The 23,953-nt window shown below is 46.5% G+C and overlaps 1 protein-coding gene across 2 annotated transcripts; it reads left to right on the forward strand.

Annotated features, from left to right (window-relative positions):
- Window positions 1-163: 163 nt before the first annotated feature.
- On the forward strand, window positions 164-23,536 carry NOP2 (NOP2 nucleolar protein). Of its 2 annotated transcripts, none has more exons than XM_079959399.1 (16): window positions 164-334; window positions 3,778-3,823; window positions 5,360-5,427; window positions 6,843-7,087; window positions 8,951-8,994; window positions 11,692-11,849; window positions 13,029-13,228; window positions 16,013-16,102; window positions 16,189-16,276; window positions 16,399-16,539; window positions 18,014-18,153; window positions 18,567-18,656; window positions 20,540-20,662; window positions 21,131-21,228; window positions 21,333-21,463; window positions 22,976-23,536. In XM_079959399.1, the coding sequence occupies exons 1-16, from the start codon at window positions 229-231 to the stop codon at window positions 23,299-23,301; spliced, it is 2,094 nt and encodes a 697-aa protein (XP_079815525.1). In that variant the 5' UTR covers window positions 164-228; the 3' UTR covers window positions 23,302-23,536. The 2 variants fall into 2 exon arrangements, with proteins under 2 accessions (XP_079815525.1, XP_079815526.1); XM_079959400.1 differs by having other exon boundaries at window positions 6,849-7,087.
- Window positions 23,537-23,953: the final 417 nt, after the last annotated feature.

Raw genomic sequence — 23,953 nt, forward strand, 5'->3', positions numbered from 1 at the left:
TCCACGGGCAGCCCTCACTTCCGCCTCGCCGGAGGGAAGGAAAGGGAAAGTCCGCCTCCCACTTGGCCGCGAATGCTGAATGAAACAAAGGCTCAGCCGGTCGGCGAGGCTGGCCAATCAGCGCCCGCCGACGGGGCGGAAGGAAGGAAGTGCGCGCGGCTGAGCCTGGGAAAAGGGGGCAGCCCACGTGCAGGGAGCCCAGCTCGCCTCGCGAGGAAGAGGGAAGCCATGGGGCGCAAGCTGGACCCGACCCGCAAGGTGAAGCGAGGCCCGGGGCGCAAGGCGCGCAAGCAGCGCGGAGCCGAGGAGGAGATCGCTCGTTTCCTGCCGCCTGGTAAAATTGCGACACCCCCTACCCCTCCCCCCCCACACACATACACTTTGGGTTCGGCCCCGCGGGGTGGATCGACACCGGAGAGTGCACGTGCTGTAGAAACCTCAGTCCGCTTGCATTTTGGATCGCGCGTAGAAAGCGCGCATTTGTTGTCTGTATAGCGGGGGATCTGGGATTAAGCTGCCTGGTCGGCCCCTGCGAGAGCAGGATGCCGCGCATCGACGGGCCGTGGATCCTATGATATAGAATCATAGACTTTCAGAGTTGGTAGGGTCCGCGAGGATCGCCCAGCGTTTCTCAAACGTGAGTCTTCAGCTGTTGTTGGACTACAACTCCCATCAACCGCAGCAAGCAGGACCAGCGGTCAGGGATGGCGGGAGTTGTAGTCCAACAACAGCTGGCGACCCACGTTTGAGAAATACAGTGGTACCGCGGGTTACATACGCTTCAGGTTACAGATTCCGCTAACCCAGAAATAGTGCTTCAGGTTAAGAACTTTGCTTCAAGATGAGAACAGAAATCGTGCTCCAGCGGCAGCAGGAGGCCCCATTAGCTAAAGTGGTGCTTCAGGTTAAGAACAGTTTCAGGTTAAGAATGGACCTCCGGAACGAATTAAGTACTTAACCCGAGGTACCACTGTACCGATCTTGTCCAACCAACCCTCTTTAGTGTGGGAATGTGCACCCGCACAGGGCTCAAATACCAGCATTATCAGCCCCACACTCCAACCAATTGAGCTAAGCAATCCTTATGGTTCAGCCTTGCTTAAGCGCATGACAACGTCCCTTAGGGCACTGCAATGGAATTCCATTAGCTGCTGCAGTGGATGTACAGTCATACCTCAGGTTAAAGACGCTTCGGGTTGTGTGATTTTTGGGTTGCGCACTGTGCTGAACCCGGAAGTACTGGAACGGGTTACTTCCAGGTTTCGGCGCATGCGCAGAAGCGCTTTGTGCATACGCAGAAGCGGCGAATCATGACCCGTGCATGCACAGACGCACGGATTGCAAATGTGCCTCCCGCACGGATCACGTTCGCAACCCGAGCGTCCGCTGTAGTCTGTTTTCTGCCCACCTCTAGTGTGCTAAAGGTGCAGCCCAATGTATGCTTAACCAAAAACAAGCAAGTCCTGTTGGATTTGCTCTGAATTTGCCTCTTAGTTGCAGTGCTTAGGATTGCTCCACACATGCTAGTTCAACTCTCTTCTTTCTCACAAGATCACTGGTGGCCATTGGCAATCCGCCGTGCCTCCACCCCCGCATCAGCATTAGGGATGATAGTAGAATTAAAATCAGCTAAACCAGTTCACAAATAAAGAGTGGGTCCTGAAAACACGCATCTCAGATGTCAGAGGCCAAGGTAAAGAGGCAAAGGTAGCATAAGAGGCATGCTTTTAATTTTTGAAACTTGTATGGTTTCTGTAGGGTATTCCGTGGGTCTTTGCACTCTTGCATTGAAACTGGTGTTTCATGTTGAGTTCAGTGTCTTCTGAGCTGCAGCTCTTGTTTTTAGTATGTATAAGCCTATAACCTGTTTTGCTTCTGGAAAAGGACTTTGTGTAGGCTTTGTTCACCAGACAACTTGCTGGGGGATGGCTGGATTCATCTTGCCTCTTCTGTTGAAATGTTTTCTCCATGGCTTTTCTGACATAGTGTTATAGGGCTGGGTAGCCAATGTGGTCCCTCTGTATGTGGTTGGACTACAGCTTCTTCCATAGCCACTGACACACATACTTTACATACTGGCTGACATTTCTCCAACCCTTCTTTATTCCTGCTTGTGGCAAACGATGGTTTGGTCTTCTGAGAACGAGCCTTGGGCTCCCATGCTCTCTTCCCCTTGTGCGTTGTCCACTATTTCCTTCTCGTTTGTTCACACAGGCAAACCATGGTTTGCACTTGTCTGCAAATGTGGGTTGCAAACCAGGGTTTGATTCTTCTTGGCAAGCAAATGTAAACTATGGTTCATCTGTCTCAACAAAATAGGGAAGGGTGGTTTGCTGCAAGCAGGAACGTGGAGTAATTGATTGCTGTGTGCAAGGAGAGAAAGGAATGTGCAGCTCATGGGTCTGCAAAGCTAAGGTTACCAGATTTTTTTCAATGAATCCGGGAACACTTTAAATACATACATACATACTACATGTTCGGGACGTTGATGCTGCAGTGATGGCGGTGGCAGATGGGCGGCCGCCGCCTTGACCTCAACCGCCACGTTTCCCCTTCCTCCGAGGCTTCTGTCTCCTTTCTCCATGAGCCTGGGCAGCCCCTGAGTTGTGGGTTCTTCGGTGGTGGTGGGGAAGCAGTGCGCAGTGGGTCAGGCATGGAAGGCGGAGGAGGAGGGCCGAGAACGGTGGCGGCGGCGAGGCTCGGACAGCGTGATGCCTCCCTTCCCATCGGAGCAGCCCCAATCCCACTCCTACTTGTGTGCAAGCAGGAGGGGGTAGGGATCCCTCAACTGGGAAGGGAGGCTTCCCGTTGCCTAACTGAGAGATCCCTGCCCCCTCCTGCTTGCACACAAATAGGAGTTGGGAGGCTGCTCCGATAGGCAGCATGAAGCCTCCCTTCACAGCTGAGGTCAGGGAAGGTGGAGGCATTCGGGAAGCTGCATCTGAGAGCCCCTGCACCACCATCTTATGGGGACTTCCAAGCAGCTCCTGAAGCCAGCCAGAGCCAACTGTCCCGGATGCTGAGACTGCCGCTGCTGCATTTCCTGGGGACATTAGGTGAAATCCGGGGACATTCCGGGGATGGAATAAGGGACTTATTCGCAAATCCGGGCACTATCCCCAGGAAACGGGGACGTCTGGTAACCCTAGATCTTTCCATAATACCCAAACCATGGTTTGGGACAGCCTTCTATGTAAGCCCTTGCCTGGTAGCCATGGAGGCCAAGGAATTGTGTGCAGCTGAGTGGGTGAATTGATGGAGAACTGCTGTGCCCCAGTGCAGAAACGTGTCAGGCAGCTGTTGTAGGAGAGATGGAGCCCTCTGTCCCTCTCCCACCAGTCCCTAGCTGGCTACTAAAAAAATGTGCGGTCTATTAACATTTGAGAGCTTATTTCACGAATCTGGATTGGCATTGCTTCTGGGAAAACCGTAGCAGCTAGCTGTCCGTCCTTGCCCCGTCCCAAGGAGAAATGGGGAGAGAAGATCGGTGCAGAAAAGCAGCTTTGACTCTTCCTTCGCCCTGTGATATTCATATCTCCTTCTCCTTTCTCTGGGTTTTGGTGGCAGTTTCCAAACTCTCAACAGGCAGAGATCTCTCCCTGGGGGTAATGGCATTGCGGCCTGGCAGCTCTGCCTCCCCGGTTGAGATTTTGTCCTATTTGAAATCACATTAAATGGCGTCGGGAGGCCTTGATGCTTTCTTGGTCTTGCTTGCTATATTGCTATATCAGCCTTCTAATAATTTTAATTGTTCTTTTTCTCCTGCGCAACCTCCAGATTCCTCTGACAGTGCAAAGAAGCTTTCCAGTCATGCTCGACGAAGGTTGGTAGTAAAAGCGGTTTTATTCAGAATGATGCTTTGCTCTTATTTTTAAATAACTCAGGAGAACAAAAATTTTGCTGCATTGACACCTGCAGTTGTTCTAACCCAATTTCGACATGCTGATTTCATATCTGAAGTTGGTTTTGTTCTGTAAGCTCTAGTTTTTTTGCAATTCATGTTTTTCACTTTTCACCATAATCTTTGTTTTTCACAATGCAAGAATTCAATATTTTATTAAACACATAGCCAAAGTACTACAATATGAGTATAAATGTAAGTGACTTATATAGCATTGAATATGACATGTATATCTATGTACAGTTGGAGGTACGCAAAAAAATGGGGAAGATTTTTTTTTCATTTTCTTTTGCATGAGATTTTTTCCACTGTTCTTATATGTTCTTTCAATGCTGATTTAAAATCTGAAATCGATTTTCATGTACATGCTATAGTTATCTTTCAATTTCCAACTTATTTACACATTTTTGTCTACTTGAAGAAGCCATGGTTCGATCTGAAAAATATAAATATTTAGGTTACAAAACTATAAAAATAAATAAAAATTAAGTTTGCAAAACAATAATTACCATGTGGTTAGCGTAGATCAACGTGTCAGTGTCCACTTATCCCCAGTGTAAATATGACGTATTGGCAAAAGTTGTAAATGGCAAGATAACTATAGCATGTACACAAAAATCGATTTCAGATTTGAAATCAGCATTGAAAGAACATATGAGAACAGTTGAATAATCTCATGCAACAGAAAATGGGGAAAAAAATGTTCCCCAGTTTAATGACTGCCCACCAAGGAGAGAGACTTTAATTCTTTGCTTTTTCCTGTGTTAATTGATTCATTAGTGTTAACTGATTGCATGAACAATATCCATCGACATGGATTTTATTAATGTTATCTGCTTTCTGAAGAAAATGATGTTAGAATGCACATTGTAAACTAGTGTGCTTGCCACTCATTACTAAGCCATCTTTGAGATTTGCCAGTAATCGTATGGTTTGTTTTAGGCATGGCTCTCATGGTAGATTTGCTTCCACAAGGCTATGTGGGTTGAATCCTAAGGATTTGATTTTTATACTCAAGCAGTCCAGGTTAGAATTAGAAATGGAGAAACATAATTGGCAACAGATTGCCAGGCCTTGTGTTTTAATGTTGATTGTAGTGCGTCTGGTTATGGTTAACTCTACTTTTATATTTGATATTCTTAGGAACTAAATAGTTGTGCTAGCAGGAACCAGCACAGAGTCCTGCTATTGCAACAGGATTAAAAAATATATATCTTCTAAATTATACTTGCTGCCATTTTTTAAAATATAGGCACATTCATCTTATCGGATATATTTTTCTTTTCCTCTAGAAAACATGATACCAAAATGACTTGAAAAAAATAAATGTGTCCTTAAATTCTGAAAAAAGTAAATGTGTCCTCACTGAATTCTTGGCTAAAACTTTCCTTAGTGTACATTGATTTATTTTGGTCTCTTAGCCATGCTTGCTTTTAGCTCATTCTCGTCTTATTTTAGAGCTGCAAAGAGACGAATCAAATCCACAAAGCCCCAGGCAGATGCAGAAGGCCCTGATCTCCAGACAGGTGAGGAGGCAGCAAATTCATTTTTCTTCATCACTTTGAAGAGGCTGTTATTGCTCTTCAGTGCCTAGTGCAGATGGATATAAAGAGGAGCTACAGCAGGATTCCTCAAACTCGGCCCTCCAGATGTTTTGAGACTACAATTCCCATCATCCCTGACCACTGGTCCTCTTAGCTAGGGATGATGGGAGTTGTAGTCCCAAAACATCTGGAGAGCTGAGTTTGAGGAAGCCTGAGCTACAGGTTGGTGGTTGAGTGTTTCCTTCCTTGTGAAAACTGGCGGGGGTGATTCCCTGCAGACATTGGTGTCGATTCCAGCACCCTGTTCTTTTATGGGTGGTCTCTTGAGCCTCAGGAACAACTTTTCCAGGTGTGCAAGAGACCCCATCTTCATCTTCTCTGCCTCTGCTGGGATTTGGGGATGCTCTCTCTTATAATTCAAAAAGGTAACAGTGCTGGTCCGTATTTGGCAGTAACCCTAGAATTCAGGCACCTTTAAAATCAGCAGATGTATTGTGTCACGAGGTGTCATAGATAATAGCAAACTTTTGTCAGATGCTAGAAGATTTTGAGTTCAGGGCCGCTTCCTGTCTTTATCTATGTCTGCTTCTAATGTCTCAGAGGAAGGAAAAAGACAGGATTCCTTCTCACTCACAATTATGCACCTCCCCCCCCAAAAAAAAAGTTCTTTGTGTATCTTGCTCTGTTTTAAAACCAAAAAAGAAACACTTATGACCTAAACTCTCAACCACAGGTTGAAGCTTGCTCTTACTCCCATCTATTAACTGACAAAAGTCCTAGTTGATAGAAGTACTTACACCAGATCGATGGCAACTTGTGCTCTGGGAGGTGGACCTGATCTTTGAGCTCAGCTGTTTATTCTCGTGGCAGGATTGCTCCATGCGGCATACGACCGACCTGCCGACACTGCCTTTCGCTTCCATTCGTTTTTAATGTGTGACATTTTAATGTATTCTTAATCTTTGTTGGAAGCCGCCCAGAGTGGCTGGGGAAGCCCAGCCAGATGGGCGAGGTACAGATAATAAATTATTATTATTATTATTATTATTATTATTATTATTATGCAAAAATGATGTTTTAAAAAACCTGGGGGGTTATTCCTTTAAAGACATGGTGCCATATTTTTGTGCAATGGGAGTCTTTCTAAGGACTTCAGGTTCTCACATGTCTTTGATTCTTCGCTGTTTTAATCTTGCGTTTCATATTTTGCAATACCTGCTGGCCTTTCTCTAAAGTGCCTCCATACTTGGTTTGAGTTAGATTGCCTTCAATACTTGGATTTTTCTCAGAAAACCGAAGTACAAAGCACTCTTTAGAACAGGTACAACTACAGCTGCTTCAGAACATTTCTTCTTCAAGACCTGTTCTAAATAATTCCTTTTGGTCTTGCTTCGCAGCTGCAGAGACGCCTTTGTTGAAGGACGCAAATGGAAGAGCGGCCGCACAAGATGGCCGCCAGCGTGGCTTCAGCGATGGCAACGCTTCTTGGCTGACTCCTTCGGCCTCAGGAAAAAAGAGACCAAGACCCGAAGAGAGTGATGAAGAGGACAGTGAAGCACTTGATGAGAGCGGCGGAGATGGTGGAAGCGAGGAAGAGATGGTGGACGACTACGGAGATCTGTCTTCTGATGACGAAGAGGAGGTAAGGGTTCCTTGGCCTTCCATGGGTGAAAATAATTCTTACTGTTGGGTGGGAAAGAGTTTGTGTTGTATAACTCAGCTGTGACTTGGTAAATCTCCCATCTGAATCTTCAGTTCCACCATGAGGTATTAAAAATACATGGCAAGTAACGTAAACTGATGGAATATGCACAGCTTGCGGATCTAACATATAGAATAAGAGAGCGAGAAGAACATTTGTTTAAAGAAGATTGGAAAATGTTTACTGAATATATGGGGGGAATTGTGTGCACTTGGAAACGTTGGCATCATTAAGACAAATTCAACAGTGTAAACAAGTTTTGATGGAAGTAATAATGGAATACTGAATGGTTTATATAAAATAGGCAGGGATTTATGATATGTAAAATGAACCACGGAAAGAGAAGAAGGAAAGTCATTGATAATTTAAGGTTGTATAAGTGAATATTCTAAATTGTAAGAGAGAGAGAGTGTGTGTGTGTGTAAGTGTCTTTAAAAAGGAAAGGGGGAAAATATTTCAGTAAGAAATGTGCATCTTGTGCCACTTCCCTCACCCTTGCAACTACAGGGATGTTTGTGGTATTGCGAGTAGGTGAATGAGTCATTTGGCTTTTAACCTGCTGCAAATAGGTTTGCATCGCCTGCAGCTGTTGATGCTTCTGGCACTGCCATTGAATGTGTTTCCCAGGCCCTAGAATTCAGAAAAGGTTACCTTCCGTAAAATAATGGACTAAAAAGAATTGCCAATGCGGGCAGTGGGAAACGTTTCTGCTTATGAGAATCTCTTGTTAGCATGCTTCTTCGAAAATCTTCAGTACTTCATCCTTCTTAAAATATTTATACAAATGCTATATATTTATACAAAAAATTTTTTTAGGGGTTTCATTTTCACCCTCTGCACGCTGCACCAGTGAGGCTGAGTTGTTGATTACTGGGGCCAGATGTCAGACAGCAATGTTCAAGGCCACGTTAAGGAGGAATGTGTGTGTGTTGCCTTGGAGGAAGCAAGATCTGCTTTTCTCAGGCAAAGTGTTACTCAAGAGGTACCAGAAGGAAATGTTTGAAAACCGATGAATGACCATTATCGATAGGTAGAAGAGGATTTACTCCACTTGGCTATTTTGAAGACAGGTTATAACAATGTATAAAAGCCATAGCAGAAATTGGTAATGTGTGATGTGTAGGGAGAAGGGGTGAATGTACAGTGGTACCTTGGGCTACATACGCTTCAGGTTACATACGCTTCAGGTTAAAGACTCCCCTAACCCAGAAATAGTGCTTCAGGTTAAGGACTTTGCTTCAGGATAAGAACAGAAATCGTGCTCCGGCGGTGTGGGGGCAGCAGGAGGCCCCATTAGCTAAAGTGGTGCTTCAGGTTAAGAACAGTTTCAGGTTAAGAACGGACCTCCGGAACGAATTAAGTACTTAACCCGAGGTACCACTGTATTTTGAAAGGATAGTTGGAAAAGTTGTTTTTTGGGGGGAGCAGCAAAATGAGGGAGGAAAATAGAGGGGACACCTGGGGTGGGTGGGAATTCAACTTTTTAATTTGTGTTAATTTGGTGGCAATTTGTTTAAAATTATGGAATATCAATAAAAATAACTGGAAATGAAATACGAATACAAACCAGCATAAACAGATGCGTGAATCTGGAAGATAACAATCCATGTGTCTGCTTACAATGAACAGTGTCGACTTCTCCACTCTGCAATTCCTGCTGTGTATCTGTGTTTATCCTTCTTGATTTGTGAGACGTATATCTGACATCTGATTAAGCTGCCTCTCTCTCTCTCTCTCTCTCTCTCTCTCTCTCTCTCTCTCTCCTTTGTGTGTGTGTCTCTTTTTTTTTTAATTTAAACTCAGCTCTTGCCTATAGAACAAGCTGCCCAGAAAGAGAAGCTGGAGGGGTGAGTAAACCAAGAGATTTCGATTTTGTGGGCCGATGAACCCTTCACTCTTTTAGAGCAGGAATTGCCAGCGTGTCATTGGACTCCCATCAGCCCTCAGCAAATGTGACTAATGCTCAGGGACGGTGGGAGTTATAGGCTAGCAATATCTGGAAGGCACAAAATGGAGGCCAGTATGGTGCAGTGGTCAGTGTTAGAAACTCAGGTGTATAATCTATAAATGCCAATTGGCACCTTAAACCTAGGCTGCAGTCGCCACAATGGAATGTCTAGACACCATTCCCACCCCATTGGACTTATGATGATGATTCATTCCATTTTTATATCGCTTTATATTTTCAAAAACAAATCTCAAAACGGTTTACAACACATTAGGTGAAAGGTAAAGGGACCCCTGACCACTAGGTCCAGTCATGGCCAACTCTGGGGTTGCGGCGCTCATCTCATTTTACTGGCTGAGGAAGCCGGCGTACAGCTTCCAGGTCGTGTGGCCAGCATGACTAAGCCACTTCTGGCGAACCAGAGCAGTGCACGGAAACGTCGTTTACCTTCCCGCCAGAGCGGTACCTATTTATCTACTTGCACTTTGAGGTGCTTTCGAACTGCTAGGTTGGCAGGAGCAGGGATTGAGCAATGGGAGCTCACCCTGTTGCGGGGATTCGAACCGCCGACCTTCTGATTGGCAAGTCCTAGGCTCTGTGGTTTAACCCACAGTGCCACCCACGTCCCTTATTTACTACACATTATAAGATATCAAATAAAACTAACTCAAGCTTCATGAAAAGTATTTCAGATCCTTCTCTAAATGATATTTCGCTTTCCCCATATTTATTTACCTACTAAATTTATAGAGCTGCCCCGTAGTTCAGAAGTAACTAGGAACCCAGTATGGTGTAGTGGTTAGAGTATGGGTCGGCAAACTAAGGCCCGTGGGGCCGGATCCGGCCCATTCACCTTCTGAATCCGGCATGCGGACGGTCCAGGAATCGGCATGTTTTTACATGAGTAGAATGTGTCCTTTTATTTAAAATGCATCTCTGGGTTATTTGTGGGGCCTGCCTGGTGTTTTCACCTGAGTAGAATGTGTGCTTTAATTTAAAATGCATCTCTGGGTTATTTGTGGGACATAGGAATTCATTCATTTTTTTATTCAAAATATAGTCCGTCCGTCCCCCCCAAAGGTCTGAGGGACAGTGAACCAGCCCCCTGCTGAAAAAGTTTGCTGACCCCTGGTTTAGAGTATCGAACTAGGACCTGAAAGATCAGGGTTCCAGTCCCCACTCAGTCTGAAGCTGGCTGGGTGACCTTGGAGCCAGTCACAGCCTCTTAACCTACCTGACAGGGTTGTTGTAGAGATTAACTGAGGAGCGGGGAGAACCACGTACTCCTTGAGGAAGACAGTGGGATATAAATGCAATAAGTAACCTCTTCTGCATACTTGCTTAAGAAAGCTAGAGGGACCAGCTTGGATGGAGATGTCAGTCGCCAACACGGGATCCAGAGATCTCGACGTGGTCGCAATTGGACTGGCGCCTGGCTAATTTTCAACACTGGTAGCGGTTAGAGCAGGAGTCGGCAAGGCTTTTTTTCCCCAAATTTTTTTTATTGGTTTTCACAACATTATAGACAAACAAACATAAACCATAGCCTTATTGAAAATTACACTTATTAACATTGTTAAGTGACTTCCTTGCTTCCCCTTGGTTGAATTTCATTGCATGCCCTTTTAACGGTTTTCCAAATCACAGTTCTTATAAAATTTAACTTAAACATTAACATCCTTAGATCTTCACATTATGAAATTAAACATATTAATTCATCGCTTAACATAAATAAAATCCTAAGCCAATTAAGTATCTGCAAGCTGTTTTCAGTTAATTTAACTTAACAAATTTAACTAAGTAATCATTAAATTTAATCCACTCTTCCTGATACTCCTCCTCCTTCTGGTCGCGGACTCTTCCGGTTAGGTCGGCTAGCTCCGAAAAATCCATCATCTTCATCTGCCATTCTTCTATTGTTAGTAATTCTTGGGTTTTCTCACTTTTTAGCTAACAAAATACAAGCAGCGGTTGTGGCATACAAAAATAATTTAACATCTTTCTTGGACAATTCCAAACCTGTTATTCCAAGAAGAAAGGCCTCTGGTTTCTTTATAAATGTACGTTTCAACATTTTTTTCAATTCATTATAAATCTTTCCCCAGAAGTCTTTCACCTTGGGACAGGAGTCAGCAAGGCTTACCTTGCCTGGGCTGGTATACTGCCGCAGAGCCCCCTGCGCAGGTACGATTTCCGGCGCCGCAGAAGCGAGTCACCGTGCTGCACTGGTTTAGTGCAGCGCAGGGACTCACCGAGCGGGCGGCTCAGTTTGGGGGCAGCGTGGCGGCCGGTAAAACGACCCTTGTGGGCCGCTTGTGGCCCATGGGCCTTAGGTTGCTGACCCCTGGGTGAGAGTGTCGGACTAGGACCTGGCAGGCCAGGGTACAAATCCCCACTCGGTATATGCTCAGTGCCTCTCAGCCTAATCTACCTCACAGGGTTGTTGTGGGGATTAAATGAGGAGGGGGAGATCCTTAGTGAAAATGTAGGGTGTAAAATAAAAGACGGAACAACATTGGCTACCCCTGCATAGGGGTATGCACTCTGATGAGCGGTAAAAATCTCCTGCTGAAATGCTTCCCTTCTTTGGATGCAGCCCGGCCTTCAGCGACGATGACAGTGGCAGTGAGGATGAGACGTCGCCACGGAAACGGGAGGCAGCGCAGGAGCAAAGCAAGGACGCAGACCTGCAGCTCAACGTGGACACAGAGGAGAACTTTGTGCTTCCTAGCGGGCAGGAGATAGAGAAAGAAGATATCCTTCCTCTTGGTTGGAGATGGGGGCGCCTACATGTCTTTGGGGCGAGAGGGGAGATGTGCCATGTTGCCCTGGGCTGTCCGCCTTAGGTTTCCTTGCACGCCTTTTCCTCTGTGGCCCTTGGGCCTCTCCTTGGCGATGCAGCGGGGAGCTAACCTTTCTCAGGCCAAAGACCACGTTGACCCAGCGCCAACCAGTGGTTGTCACATGTTAAAGTGGGCATGGCCAATCTTTTTTAAAAAATTAAGGACAGATTTTGGGGGGTCTTGTAGGAGGTGTTGCAAAAATCTTTTGGCACCACAGCAGGAGCCCCTTGGGGGTGCTCATTTAAAACACGGTTACATTTTTTTAATGGAGAAATTGTGGGGGGCCTTGGAATAATAAATTACTATTATTATTATCATCATCATCATCATTTATTGAATTTATATACCGCCCTATTCCCAGAGGTCTCAGGGCGGTTCACAGAACAAAATCAAAATATAAAACCTCAAACTATATAATAATTTTAAAAACGGCATCAAAATCTCACAGTGAGGAGAAATCAGTAAAAGAAAAAAATTCCTTATTTTTGTGATCCATTAAGAATGGTGGGAGGCTTGGAGAACAGCCCCCCAGAAAACCATCTCGTATCACAGCAGGAAACCTTTGAGAGCAGCAGGTTTTTTGGGGGTTTTAAAATTACGGGCCCCACATGCTGGCTAAGCACCCACATAGTAATGGGAACGAGTGTCTGGGAGCTGGGGGATCTCCTGGTTCACATATCTAGCGCCTTCCCTTTGGTTTGAAACTCTTCGTTCGCAGTAACGGAGTGGTAATTCCGTCTTGCTTTTACAGAGCTGTTTCAAGGAATGCCAACATGTGTGCAGGTCCTTGAATTCTTAGCTGCTCCAAAGTGTTGCGAGGATCCACTTTTCTACTCCAAAATATACAGTATGGGATCAGTACTGTGTAAATGTAGCATTTCTGTATGTAACAGTGTGTTTTTGTAATATTTTGCCTTAAGTTGTCTGTTTCTGCTTCTTTACGGTACACTGCTTGGAGATGTTTTTAATATATTAAGCAATCTAGAAATTAAATCATCAAATCAGAAATCAAGTGGGCCCCCTGGGTGGTCTGACTTGGGACCAGGCCTCAATCCCTGCCTCTACTGTTGCTCCTTAATATCCTGATCACCTGCGCAGCCCCCTGACCTGCAGCTCATTCACCAGCGCATAAAGGACAACATAGAGGTGCTTCAGGATTTCAGTGCGAAGCGAGAGGAGGGGCACTCGCGGCAGGAATATCTCGCCCTTCTGCGCCAGGACCTTGCTGCTTACTACTCCTACAGCGACTTCCTGATCGAGAAGTTGATGGAGCTTTTCCCACTCTCCGAGGTACTTTGCGTTATTGTTATCCTAACCAGTTTTCTGCCTGGATAATTTCTGGGGATAACCCAGTTTTGGAGCCCACATGTTGTGGGGCTCCAGCTTCTTCCAGACCCAAGGCAGTGTGGCCCAATGGTCAGAGTGACGGGGTGTCAGGTCAGGGAAGGTTGCACTGAACTGTGGTTAAGTAGCATGACACCTGAATTTGACCCTTGATGGCAAGGCTGAATTGTTTAGGCAAGTACCGTATTTTTCGCACCATAGGGCGCACCGGACCATAGGGCACACCTAGTTTTTAGATGGGGAAATAAATAAATAAAATCTTTCCCCCCCCCCCAGCCCCAAAGAGCAGCGTACAGGCTGTGCACAACCTCTCCCTGCCGGAGGGGTTGCGCGCGGCTATGGCACAAACCTGCATTCGCTCCATAGGACGCACACACATTTCCCCTCAATTTTTGGAGGGGAAAAACTGTGTCCAATAGAGCGAAAAATAAAGTAGCTTCGAAACATTCTCATGGCTGTTCCACTGTCTGAAGGCTGTATTCACTGCTGAGAAGACTTAAAGCTTGCGGGATCTTTTTCCCCCCTTCAAACTAATTGCAGTGGTGCCCCGCAAGACGAACGCCTCGCAAGACGGAAAACCCGCTAGACGAAAGGGTTTTCCGTTTTGGAGGCGCTTCGCAAAACGAATTTCCCTATGGGCTTGCTTCGCAAGACGAAAATGTCTTGCGAGTTCCTGCGGTTCCCCCCCCCCTTTTTCCCCCTTTTCCTAAGCCGCTTATCAGCTAATCCGCTGATAAGCCGCTTAACAGCTGATCGCTAAAAGCCGCTAAACCGCTAATAGCGCTAATCCGCTAAGGTGTCAATGGGCTTGCTTTGCAAGACGAAGAAACCGCTATACGAAGAGCCTCACGGAACGGATTAATTTCGTCTTGCGAGGCACCACTGTAACTAACTAAAACCTCCAAGGTCTACTGACTGGCAGTTTGTGGGTAGGGGAATAAGGTACAAGTTGAGTGTGAAAGGAGAATGGGAGAAGAAACTACAGGAGATGAGTAAAAATAATTTTGAGAGCGTGAAAGGAGAAGAAACTACAAGAGATGGCTAAAACAACTTTTGAGAGGCCTGCGGGAGTGGGGAGGAGCAAATATAAAAGTAAAAGCCACCTTCACTTAGAGGCATCAGGATTTGCCTGAAAGTGGGGAGGGGGGAGGGGGGATCATAATACCTCTAGAGTAAATAATGTACAGTGGTACCTCAGGTTACAGACGCTTCAGGTTACAGACTCCGCTAACCCAGAAATAGTGCTTCAGGTTAAGAACACAAATCATGCAGCGGCGGCGCGGTGGCAGCAGGAGGCCCCATTAGCTAAAGTGGTACCTTGGGTTAAGAACAGTTTCAGGTTAAGAACGGACCTCTGGAACAAATTAAGTACTTAACCAGAGGTACCGCTGTAGCTTGAAAAAAGATGAGCTGTGGAACTCATTACCTCAAGGGAAAAGCTGTGACAAATAATTTAGCCATTTCCAAAGATGGATTAGGAAATTATGTCAGTAACTGCCAAGTGATCATGCCAAACACTCTCTTCATCGGCCATCGGCTGTGTTCTTGCACCATCATTTTGCTACTGGTGGGCCAAAATTTTTCAGAATCCTTATTTGAGCCCTTGGAACAATATGTTTGAGAATGAGGTGGTGCTGTTAACATTTACAGTGGTACCTCAGGTTACAAACACTTCGGGTTACAGACTCTGCTAACCCGGAAGTAGGACCTCGGGTTAAGAACTTTGCCCCAGGATGAGAACAGAAATCGCGTGACGGTGGCAGCGGGAGGCCCTACTAACCTCAGGTTAGGAACAGTTTCAGGTTAAGGACAGACCTCCGGAACGAATTAGGTTTGTAACCAGAGGTACCACTGTCTAGCCTACCTTCCCTCGAAGGAGCTCAAGGTTCATCCCATTCCATCCTCAAAACAGCCCTGCGAGGAGAAGGTCAGGCCGAGAGGCAGTGACTAGTCCCAAGTCACCCAGTGAGCTTCGTGAGCTTCATGGCTAAGTAAGAGATTTGAACCCTGGTCTCCAACACCCTAACCACTAAAACAGAACACTGTACATCTTTTCACTTTTATTGACCTGCCTTCTCAGGCAATAGGGCTTAGTTGGCAGGTGATATAAGACAGACCAAAGAAATAATTTTTTTATTTTTTAAAAAAAAGAAATATTTTCCCACACACAACTCTGTGGAATTCATTGCCTCAAGATGTGGTGACAGCCACTCTCTTAATTTCCTTTCTTTTTTAATACCGATTTATGGAGAATAAATAAGTATTTTCTTTCTCCTCCTGTGATGAGGCTGCGTTTTAGTATTTTAATGTTTCAATATTTTAATGTTGTATTCTAATCTTGTTTTTAAGTTGTATTCATTCAACTTGTTTTTATTATTGCTGGTTAGCCGCCCTGAGCCCAACCTTGGCTGGGGAGGGTGGGGTATAAATAAAAATTATTATTGTTGTTGTTGTTGTTGTTGTTATTGTTGTTGTTATTGTTATTATTGTTATTATTGTTATTATTGTTATTGGTGGCTGCTAGTCACAGTAGTTTGATGGAACTTCCAAAGCCAGTAGCAGCAGTACCAATCCCTGGGGAGCAGGGTGGAGAGAATGGTGCTGCACTCCTGTCTACTTGTGGGATTTTTCTCCCAGGCCCCTGGTTAGCCACTCTCAGAATACGACTGCTCATAGGTTGCTCCCATGCCTTATTTTGGTCTTTCTCTCTTCACCCCTCCCCACATTTAGCTGGTTGATTTCTTGGAGTCCAACGAGGTTCCTCGGCCCGTGACCCTTCGCACCAACACGCTGAAGACACGACGGCGCGACCTGGCTCAGGTGTGTAGCTGGCGGAGAGCCCCCCACCCTCAGCTGAACCCTGGTTGACAAAACCTCACTCTGCTTCTTTCCCCTTCATCCCACAGGCTCTGATAAACCGTGGGGTGAATCTTGACCCGTTAGGAAAGTGGTCCAAAACCGGTCTTGTTGTGTACGACTCCTCTGTGCCTATAGGTGAGTAGAAGGCTGTGTTATCTTTCTCTTCACACACACACCTCCAAAAAAAAACAATAACACCACCACATTTCTCAGCAGCTGGTTTCTCATGGCTTTGCTTCTTCTCCCTTCGCTACCAGGTGCCACCCCAGAATACTTGGCTGGCCAGTACATGCTGCAAGGAGCATGCAGCCTTCTCCCCGTCATGGCTCTGGCCCCCCAGGAGAACGAGCGCGTCTTGGACATGTGCTGCGCCCCAGGAGGCAAGACCAGCTACATAGGTACTAGTGGAGGGTTGGGACTGGACCAGGAGGGTGGAGAGGGGTCTGTACTGCCAACTTGTTGGCTCCCAATGGACCACAAAGTTGCTCTTCTCTGCCGGCTAAGAGGCCGTCTCGCTGAAGGAAACTTCAGCTGGAGCCTGGGCTTGGGGAAAACTAGGCCACAACACAGCAGAACCTCAACTGGGCTCTTTGGGAGCCCCCCACCAATATTTTTCCACTGAGGGGAGAGGTAATCTATTTCTAAATATATGCACCAGGGCTATATCAGACCCTGAGATCATCCTCTGTGACTCTTCTTCATTTGCTTCCTCCACGAGAGGTCCTGATGGTGTCGACACAAGGATGGGCCTTTTCTGCAGCGCTCCCCATTTGTGACATGCTTTCCCCAGGAAGTCTTGCCTGGTGCCTTCATACATCTTTAGGCACCAGGCAAAAATGTTCCTTTTCAACCAGGCCTTGGGCTGACTGGCATCCGATGTCCTTTTAAATGTGTTGTGGGAAGGGGGGGGGCTGTTGGTTTTGGTTTTGTTCTTATTTTTTATTATATATTTTTGTCTTTTTTATATTGTCTTTTTTTTTTTGTTGTGAACCACCTTGAGATCTACAAAAGTGGGACGGTATACAAATTTAATAAATAAATAAATAAATACTAAGTCCTAAGAGAGCCAGTGTGGTGTAGTGGTTAAGAGCGGTGGACTCGTAATCTGGTGAACCGGGTTCGCTTCCCTGCTCCTCCACATGCAGCTGCTGGGTGGCCTTGGGCCAGTCACACTTCTCTGAAGTCTCTCAGCCCCACTCACCTCACAGAGTGTTTGTTGTGGGGGAGGAAGGGAAAGGAGAATGTGAGCCGCTTTGAGACTCCTTCGAGTAGTGGTAAAGCGGGATATCAAATCCAAACTCCTCCTCCTCTTCTTGTGCTGATTTCTGATGCCATGGCTGTGTCCCAAGAGAAACCTCCTGCAAGTTGACCTGTGTTTTTGGAGAAACTAATCCCACCTGCTCACCTTTGCTGTGTTTTTGGGTCACTGGGAGATGACAAGTATGGCTCATTTGACAATTTTGAGCTTATCTGCAGACTCTTCTACAGGGGCCCGCAATTTGCCTTGCTTCTTGTTTTCCTGAGTTGTCGATTTGGGAATTTAGCTGTTTGTGGGGTGCGGTTCATATTCCTTTTTCAGCTGACCATCTAGCTTAGGGTAAGAGATTGAAATAAGGGAGGGAGTAGAAGTTGCCTCCCATTCTTATCGCTCAAGTGAGTCATTCTCCAAAGACCTTGCCTGTCCTCCTAGTGGAGGGGTACCCAGAAAATCCACATGTAAGCCCAGACTTTGATAGGTACAGAGCTGCCTAAGGAGAGAGGGCCTCAAGGACAAGATGTCTGGGAGAAATTTTAAGTCTCTAATGATCAGGGCTGGAGGGAGACCTGCTATTTCTTTGCAAGCGCTAACCCATTTGCGTCCTGCTTTGGCAGCCCAGCTGATGAAGAACACGGGTGTGATCCTGGCCAATGACAGCAATGCCGAGCGTCTGCGCAGTGTGGTGGGCAATTTGCACCGCTTGGGAGTCACAAACGCGGTTGTGAGCAACTGTGACGGGCGCCAGTTCCCCAAGGTATATATGGTTGCGCAGGAGGTGGGTTGAGGGCATTGGGTTTTGTTTTGTTTTTTGATGGCTCTGACCTTTCTTGACCCAGTGGATCCCTGGCGGGGAGGGTCCACTTTGTGAGGAAGCGGGTACAGATGCTGTCTTGAAACTGGGGGCAGGATTCCACCAGTGCAGACGGAGACAAGGCAAGAGTGACAGTCCCTCAAGTTGAGTTGTCTCCCACCTCCTTTCTGTGCTGGGCGGAGAAGGAATCCCCTAGTGATGGGGGTGGTTAGAGACAGTTGCCGCTGTTGTTTCTTCTGCTGACCTGGAAGGTTTTAAGATACCCATTTGGTGTCCAGGCGGCCAGCCCAAGAGAGGGAGAGACCATGTAGAACTGAGGGAAAAACGTCCTCCTGAATGCATTTTTCTTTCCCAAGGTACTCGGTGGCTTCGACAGGGTCCTGCTTGATGCTCCATGCAGTGGAACGGGTGTTATTGCAAAAGACCCCACAGTTAAAACCAATAAGGTGAGTAGGGCCTTAATCGCTGCAGTGGGGCATTGGGAGGGGTCTGTCAGGAGCTCGTCCTACACTCGAGTAGGACCCTGGCAGAGACACATGCCCAACTGGCATGTTCCTTCCCTCCTGGTCGATCAATCGGGAGCTTCAAAAGCTTTCTTCTGCCTGAACATCACAACGACCAATGCCAACAGACATTGGCACGCTTAGCTTGCGTGACAGACCTCAGCAACTCAGCATTTTGGCTAATCTACAGTGGTGCCCCACAAGACGAATGCCTCGCAAGACGGAAAACTCGCTAGACGAAAGAGTTTTCCGTTTTGGAGGTGCTTCGCAAAATGAATTTCCTATGGGCTTGCTTCGCAAGACGAAAATGTCTTGCGAGTTCCTGCGGGGTTTTTTTCCTCCCCCCCCCTTTTCTAATCCGCTTATCCGCTAAACCGCTAATAGCGCTAATCCGCTAAGCCGTCAATGGGCTTGCTTCGCAAGATAAAAAAACCGCTAGACGAAGAGACTCGCGGAACAGATTCTTTTCGTCTTGCGAGGCACCACTGTACTTTATTTACATATAAACGCACACGGAACACTGCAACATGGCTCCCTCTCTCTCTGACATCAGACAGCAAAGAGAAAGAACAAAGGACAATAGTCCCACTTCATGGAACACAGTAACACAAACATCCCGTCTTTGTCACTTCCCACTCTGTGGAGTCAAAACATATACCGTCATGTGATAGACAACAATCCCATGACTGCAATCATGGAGCAGGAATTCTAACAGGGTCTTCATTTGTGTGCAGAAAAAGAGGGAGTTGGAGCTGCACATCTGCTTCATTTTATTTCTTACCAAAACCTTTTTGAGGATATTTGGGGGGAAGTGAGAGAGGTGTGTTGACGGCAACAATTATACCACAGATTACCAAAGGTACAAGAAGTGCAAGAGGATGCCAGCGTGCTTGATGAATAAAGTCAAGGAAGCAGGAAAAAAAGGCCTTCATTTTTAAAAGGGTGGCAGTGTGGCCCAAACGAGAATGAAATTAAGCACAAGCTCTGGCGAAACAAATGTTACGGTGACAACCAGGCAGGCAGCGAACATTTTGACCACTGTATAGCTAAGTGAAAGGATTATAGCACGAGATGAGGGAGCTTACAGAGAAGCTGAATTGTTTATTTCTGCATGCCTGCACTTCAAAAGATGCTTGCCAGTTGCCATACCTGAGCTAGTTTTGTGGGGAGGGAACCTGAAGAACGAAGTCAAACAGAATGCAGTTTTAGGGCTAATGGGCATATTCTTAAAACTTAACCAATTGCCAGGATCCAGGTGGCTTAAACATAATAGTTTTTGAAAGAACTCAAGATGTACGTCGTAATGACACAAGAAGACGCTTATACCCAATCACAGCTTTGGTGTGATCTTTGCCAAAGGCTCTCCTAGGCCTGAGGCCTGCTGACTAAGTTCCTTCTAGCTGGTGATGCCAGGGCCTGAACCCTCTGAAGCATTCTGCATGGCAAGCATGAGTTCTGGCTCTTGAGGCCCCTCCCCAAACTCTGGATTAAGTAGTGACAGAAAGTGCCTTCTAATCTCACCTCTGCCATGAATTTGCTGGGTTGCATTCAGCAAGTCGTGTCTCATCCTTAGCACCTCAGCGCCACCTACAAATGGGAATCACAGTGGGAGGAGGTTTCTTCAAGGGCTGTTGGGAAATGTAAACCAATGGTGGGAAGTGGGTGTCCCTCTAGGTGCACTGGAGATTCCAGTTCCCACCTTGGACAATTGGGACTGATGGGAATCTGAGTTCAGCACCATCTGCAGAGCCGCAGATTCGCCATCCCTGGTATAAACAAAGTGCTCCTACACGAACATTTCATGTGCGTCTGCCTTGTTCTTTCAGGATGAGAAGGACATTTTGCGCTGTGCCCACCTGCAGAAGGAACTGCTGCTCAGCGCTATTGACTCGGTTAATGCCGCCTCAGAAACCGGGGGCTACATTGTGTATTGTACGTGTTCAGTCATGGTGAGTCTTCTTTCCCCTGTTTAGTCTTCGCTTCCCCAGGCAATGGAACACCCCTTCCCAGTAGGAAGCTTTAAGGACGCAGGTGGCGCTGTCGTCTAAACCCCTGAGCCTCTTGGGCTTGCTAATCAGAAAGTTGAATGTTCGAATCCCCGCAACTGAGCTCCCATTGCTCTGTCCCAGCTCCTGCCAGCCTAGCAGGTCAAAAGCACGCCAGTGCAAGTAGATAAATAGGTACCACTTGGGCGGGAAGGTAAATGGCGTTTCTGTCACGGTGTCCTGTTGCGCCAGAAGCAGTTTAGTCATGCTGGCCTCATGACCCGGAAAGCTGTCTGTGGACAAACGCCGGCTCCCTCGGCCTGAAAGCGAGATGAGCAACACAACCCCATAGTCTCCTTTGACTGGACTTAACTGTCCAGGGGTCCTTTACATTTTTAAGGAATCTGATCGTCCATTGTCTGTGTTTGACAGGTGGAGGAAAACGAGTGGGTGGTTGATTACGCCCTGAAGAAACGCAATGTCCGCCTGGTGCCGACAGGCCTGGACTTTGGCAAGGAAGGATTTACCAGGTGTGTGTCTCTAATCCTAAAGCTGGAATGCAAGAGCAGCTCATGAATCTCATTGCTCTCAGCAACTCACAACGTGCAATCTTTGTGTTCCCCTTGACACTCAGGTTTAGGGAGCGCCGTTTCCACCCTACCTTGAAATCCACTCGCCGCTTCTACCCTCACACCCACAACATGGACGGCTTCTTTGTCGCCAAGCTGAAGAAGTTCTCCAACGCCATTCCCAAGCCTTCAAAAGGTAATGGGCTGGAGGGTTTGCCTCATCAGCAACCTTTGTTTTCTTGCCAAACAGACGCTCCCACAATTCTGTGTCCTGGAAACCCGTTTCTTGGCTGCCAGTTATGCAATTTTGCTGAACTGTTCACTGCAACACTCTGATCCTGTTGAGCTTTAGTCAAGTGGTAATCCTTTTGTTTTGAAGCGGCGGGATTGTGGCATCTAGCATGTATTTTTAGGTTTTGGGTTGTGCTTTAAATACAACCTGGAACAGAGAGAAAAAAATGTGAACAGTGAGTGATGGTGCTTGCGGAAGGTGTTCTTATTTTCCCAGCAGCCTTTTTTTTTTGCTCTTAATTGGTCTGTGTCTTTTGGTTGGGTAGGATGTATCCTTTTTTATGTTATGGCAGGATGAGCATTTTTAGTTAATAAAGGTTCTTTATGTGTTTTAGTTTGGTATCGTAGGCTTGTTTCTCTTGAAGGAAGGAAGGAGCAGCCGAGATACATTACAGACTTTGTGCTATATCAGCGTTTTGCAGTATTTAGCTGCTTATATATCACAATGTTGAGAACCCGATATCGCCCAGCCCTGATAAATTCTGTATACACCAAGCAGCATACATCACTTGGGCTAGAACTTCCAATTATTATTATTATTATTATTATTATTGTTATTGTTATTATTATTATTGTTGTTGTTGTTGTTGTTGTTATTTATACCCCACCCATCTGGCTGGGCTTCCCCAGCCACTCTGGGCGGCTTCCAAAAGAATATTAAAATACTGTGATACATCAAACATTAAAACTTCCCTAAACAGGGCTGCCTTCAGATGTCTTCTAAAAGTCTGGTATCGCTTCACCTGACCAGATCATCATCATCATCATCATCATTTATTATTTATACCCTGCCCATCTGGTTGGGTTTCCTCAACCACTCTAGGCAGCTCCCAACCCAACTCCCAATATTAAAAACACAATACAGCATTAAACATTAAAAACTTCCCTAAACAGGACAGGGCTGCCTTCAGATGCCTTTTAAACGTAAGATAGTTGCTTATTGCCTTGACATCTGATGAGAGGGCCACCACCGAGAAGGCCCTCGGCCTGGTTCCCTGTAACCTCACTTCTCGCAGTGAGGGAACCACCAGAAGGCCCTCGGTTCTGGGCCAGAACGATGGCGGTGGACACGATGAGGGCATAAGTGGCAAACACCCAGATAGTTCCCCTTTCTGGGCTCAGAGCCCATTACCCCAAGCCCACAGATAAGGATAAATGTAAAAGCAAGCTTATTAGCTTATAACAAAGGAAGTGAATATAAACATGATGAGCTTATTGCTACAACACCTAACACCTAACAATTAATTGGGGGGTTATCTTGCCTTCCAAGATGGCATTTGCAGAGCTTCCAGAACTTTGGGTTCAACACAATCCTCTCCCTTTGTGGTCCTTGGCTTGTTCCCACCCTGCTCTCTCTTTCCCTGCTGATCCAGTGTTGCTGCCATTGTTCTGGTCTAACGCTTGCTTCTGTTTCCAGACGAAGAGCCGAGCGGGGAGCCAGCCATGCAAATGGCAAAAGAGGGATCTGTTGCAGCACCAGCTGAGCCACTGGCTAAAGCAGGGAAAGGCGTCAAGTCGAAGGCCGTTAAAAAGCAGCCTGCAAAACAGGGACTTTCTGCCAAGGCGCAGCCTGCAAAAGGAGAGTTGAAAGGGGATGAGCAGAAGAAGAAGGTTTTGGCCTCACGGCAAGGCTCCTTCCAGAAGCGGTCCAGGCCCTTGAAGGCTGCTCGGCCCTCTCCGGGAGGTGCGAAAGCTCGGCCAACCCCCAGCAAGAAGCGCAAGGTGCACCGAAACCATCAATAGGGAGGAAATTGCATTGCTTGATGCTTCTCTGACAGCTGCCAGATAGCGCTAGTAAGACTGGAGGGAGATCCCCCCCCCCAAGGCACTTTGCCCTGTGCCAAGTTGGTGTTCGGACACTCTCCTCTGCACACCGGGGCTGACGTAAAATATTTAATTTTCTTTTAGCCCTCTTGGGAGGGCAGAAACTGTCTGAATTTGTCAGTCATTAAAAGATTTTCTACCTGGTCGTGTGGCATGTCGGGTGTAGGATTTTATTTCAAGTCTCAGTATGGTTTTTATTTTCATTTTTTTTTCACAGCTGAAGTAAATACTGTTGGATCTAAACTAAAGGGGTTTTGGTGGGGGAAGGAGATGGTGGGGAGAAACGGAGAGTGGCAAGGAATAGGCTCTGGCAGAGCCCACTGTGCATGTACTTCATGCAAACAAGTACGGAACCCAAATCATAGAATCATAGTTGGAAGAGACCACAAGGGCCATCGAGTCCAACCCCCTGCCAAGCAGGAAACACCATCAGAGCACTCCTGACATATGATTGTCAAGCCTCTGCTTAAAGACCTCCAAAGAAGGAGACTCCACCACACTCCTTGGCAGCAAATTCCACTGTCGAACAGCTCTTACTGTCAGGAAGTTCTTCCTAATGTTTAGGTGGAAT

The sequence above is a fragment of the Podarcis cretensis genome (genome assembly GCF_951804945.1).
Source record: "Podarcis cretensis genome assembly, chromosome: 17".
Classification (NCBI taxonomy): Eukaryota; Metazoa; Chordata; class Lepidosauria; order Squamata; family Lacertidae; genus Podarcis; species Podarcis cretensis.

What these genes read in the sequence shown, in the direction of transcription:
- NOP2 (XM_079959399.1), top strand. Translation starts at nt 229, where the DNA reads ATGGGGCGCAAGCTGGACCCGACCCGCAAGGTGAAGCGAGGCCCGGGG. An exon ending in GACGGCGCGACCTGGCTCAG is followed by an intron (nt 16,103 to 16,188) that starts GTGTGTAGCTGG and finishes TTCATCCCACAG; the next exon opens with GCTCTGATAAACCGTGGGGT. An exon ending in CCACAGTTAAAACCAATAAG is followed by an intron (nt 18,657 to 20,539) that starts GTGAGTAGGGCC and finishes TTGTTCTTTCAG; the next exon opens with GATGAGAAGGACATTTTGCG.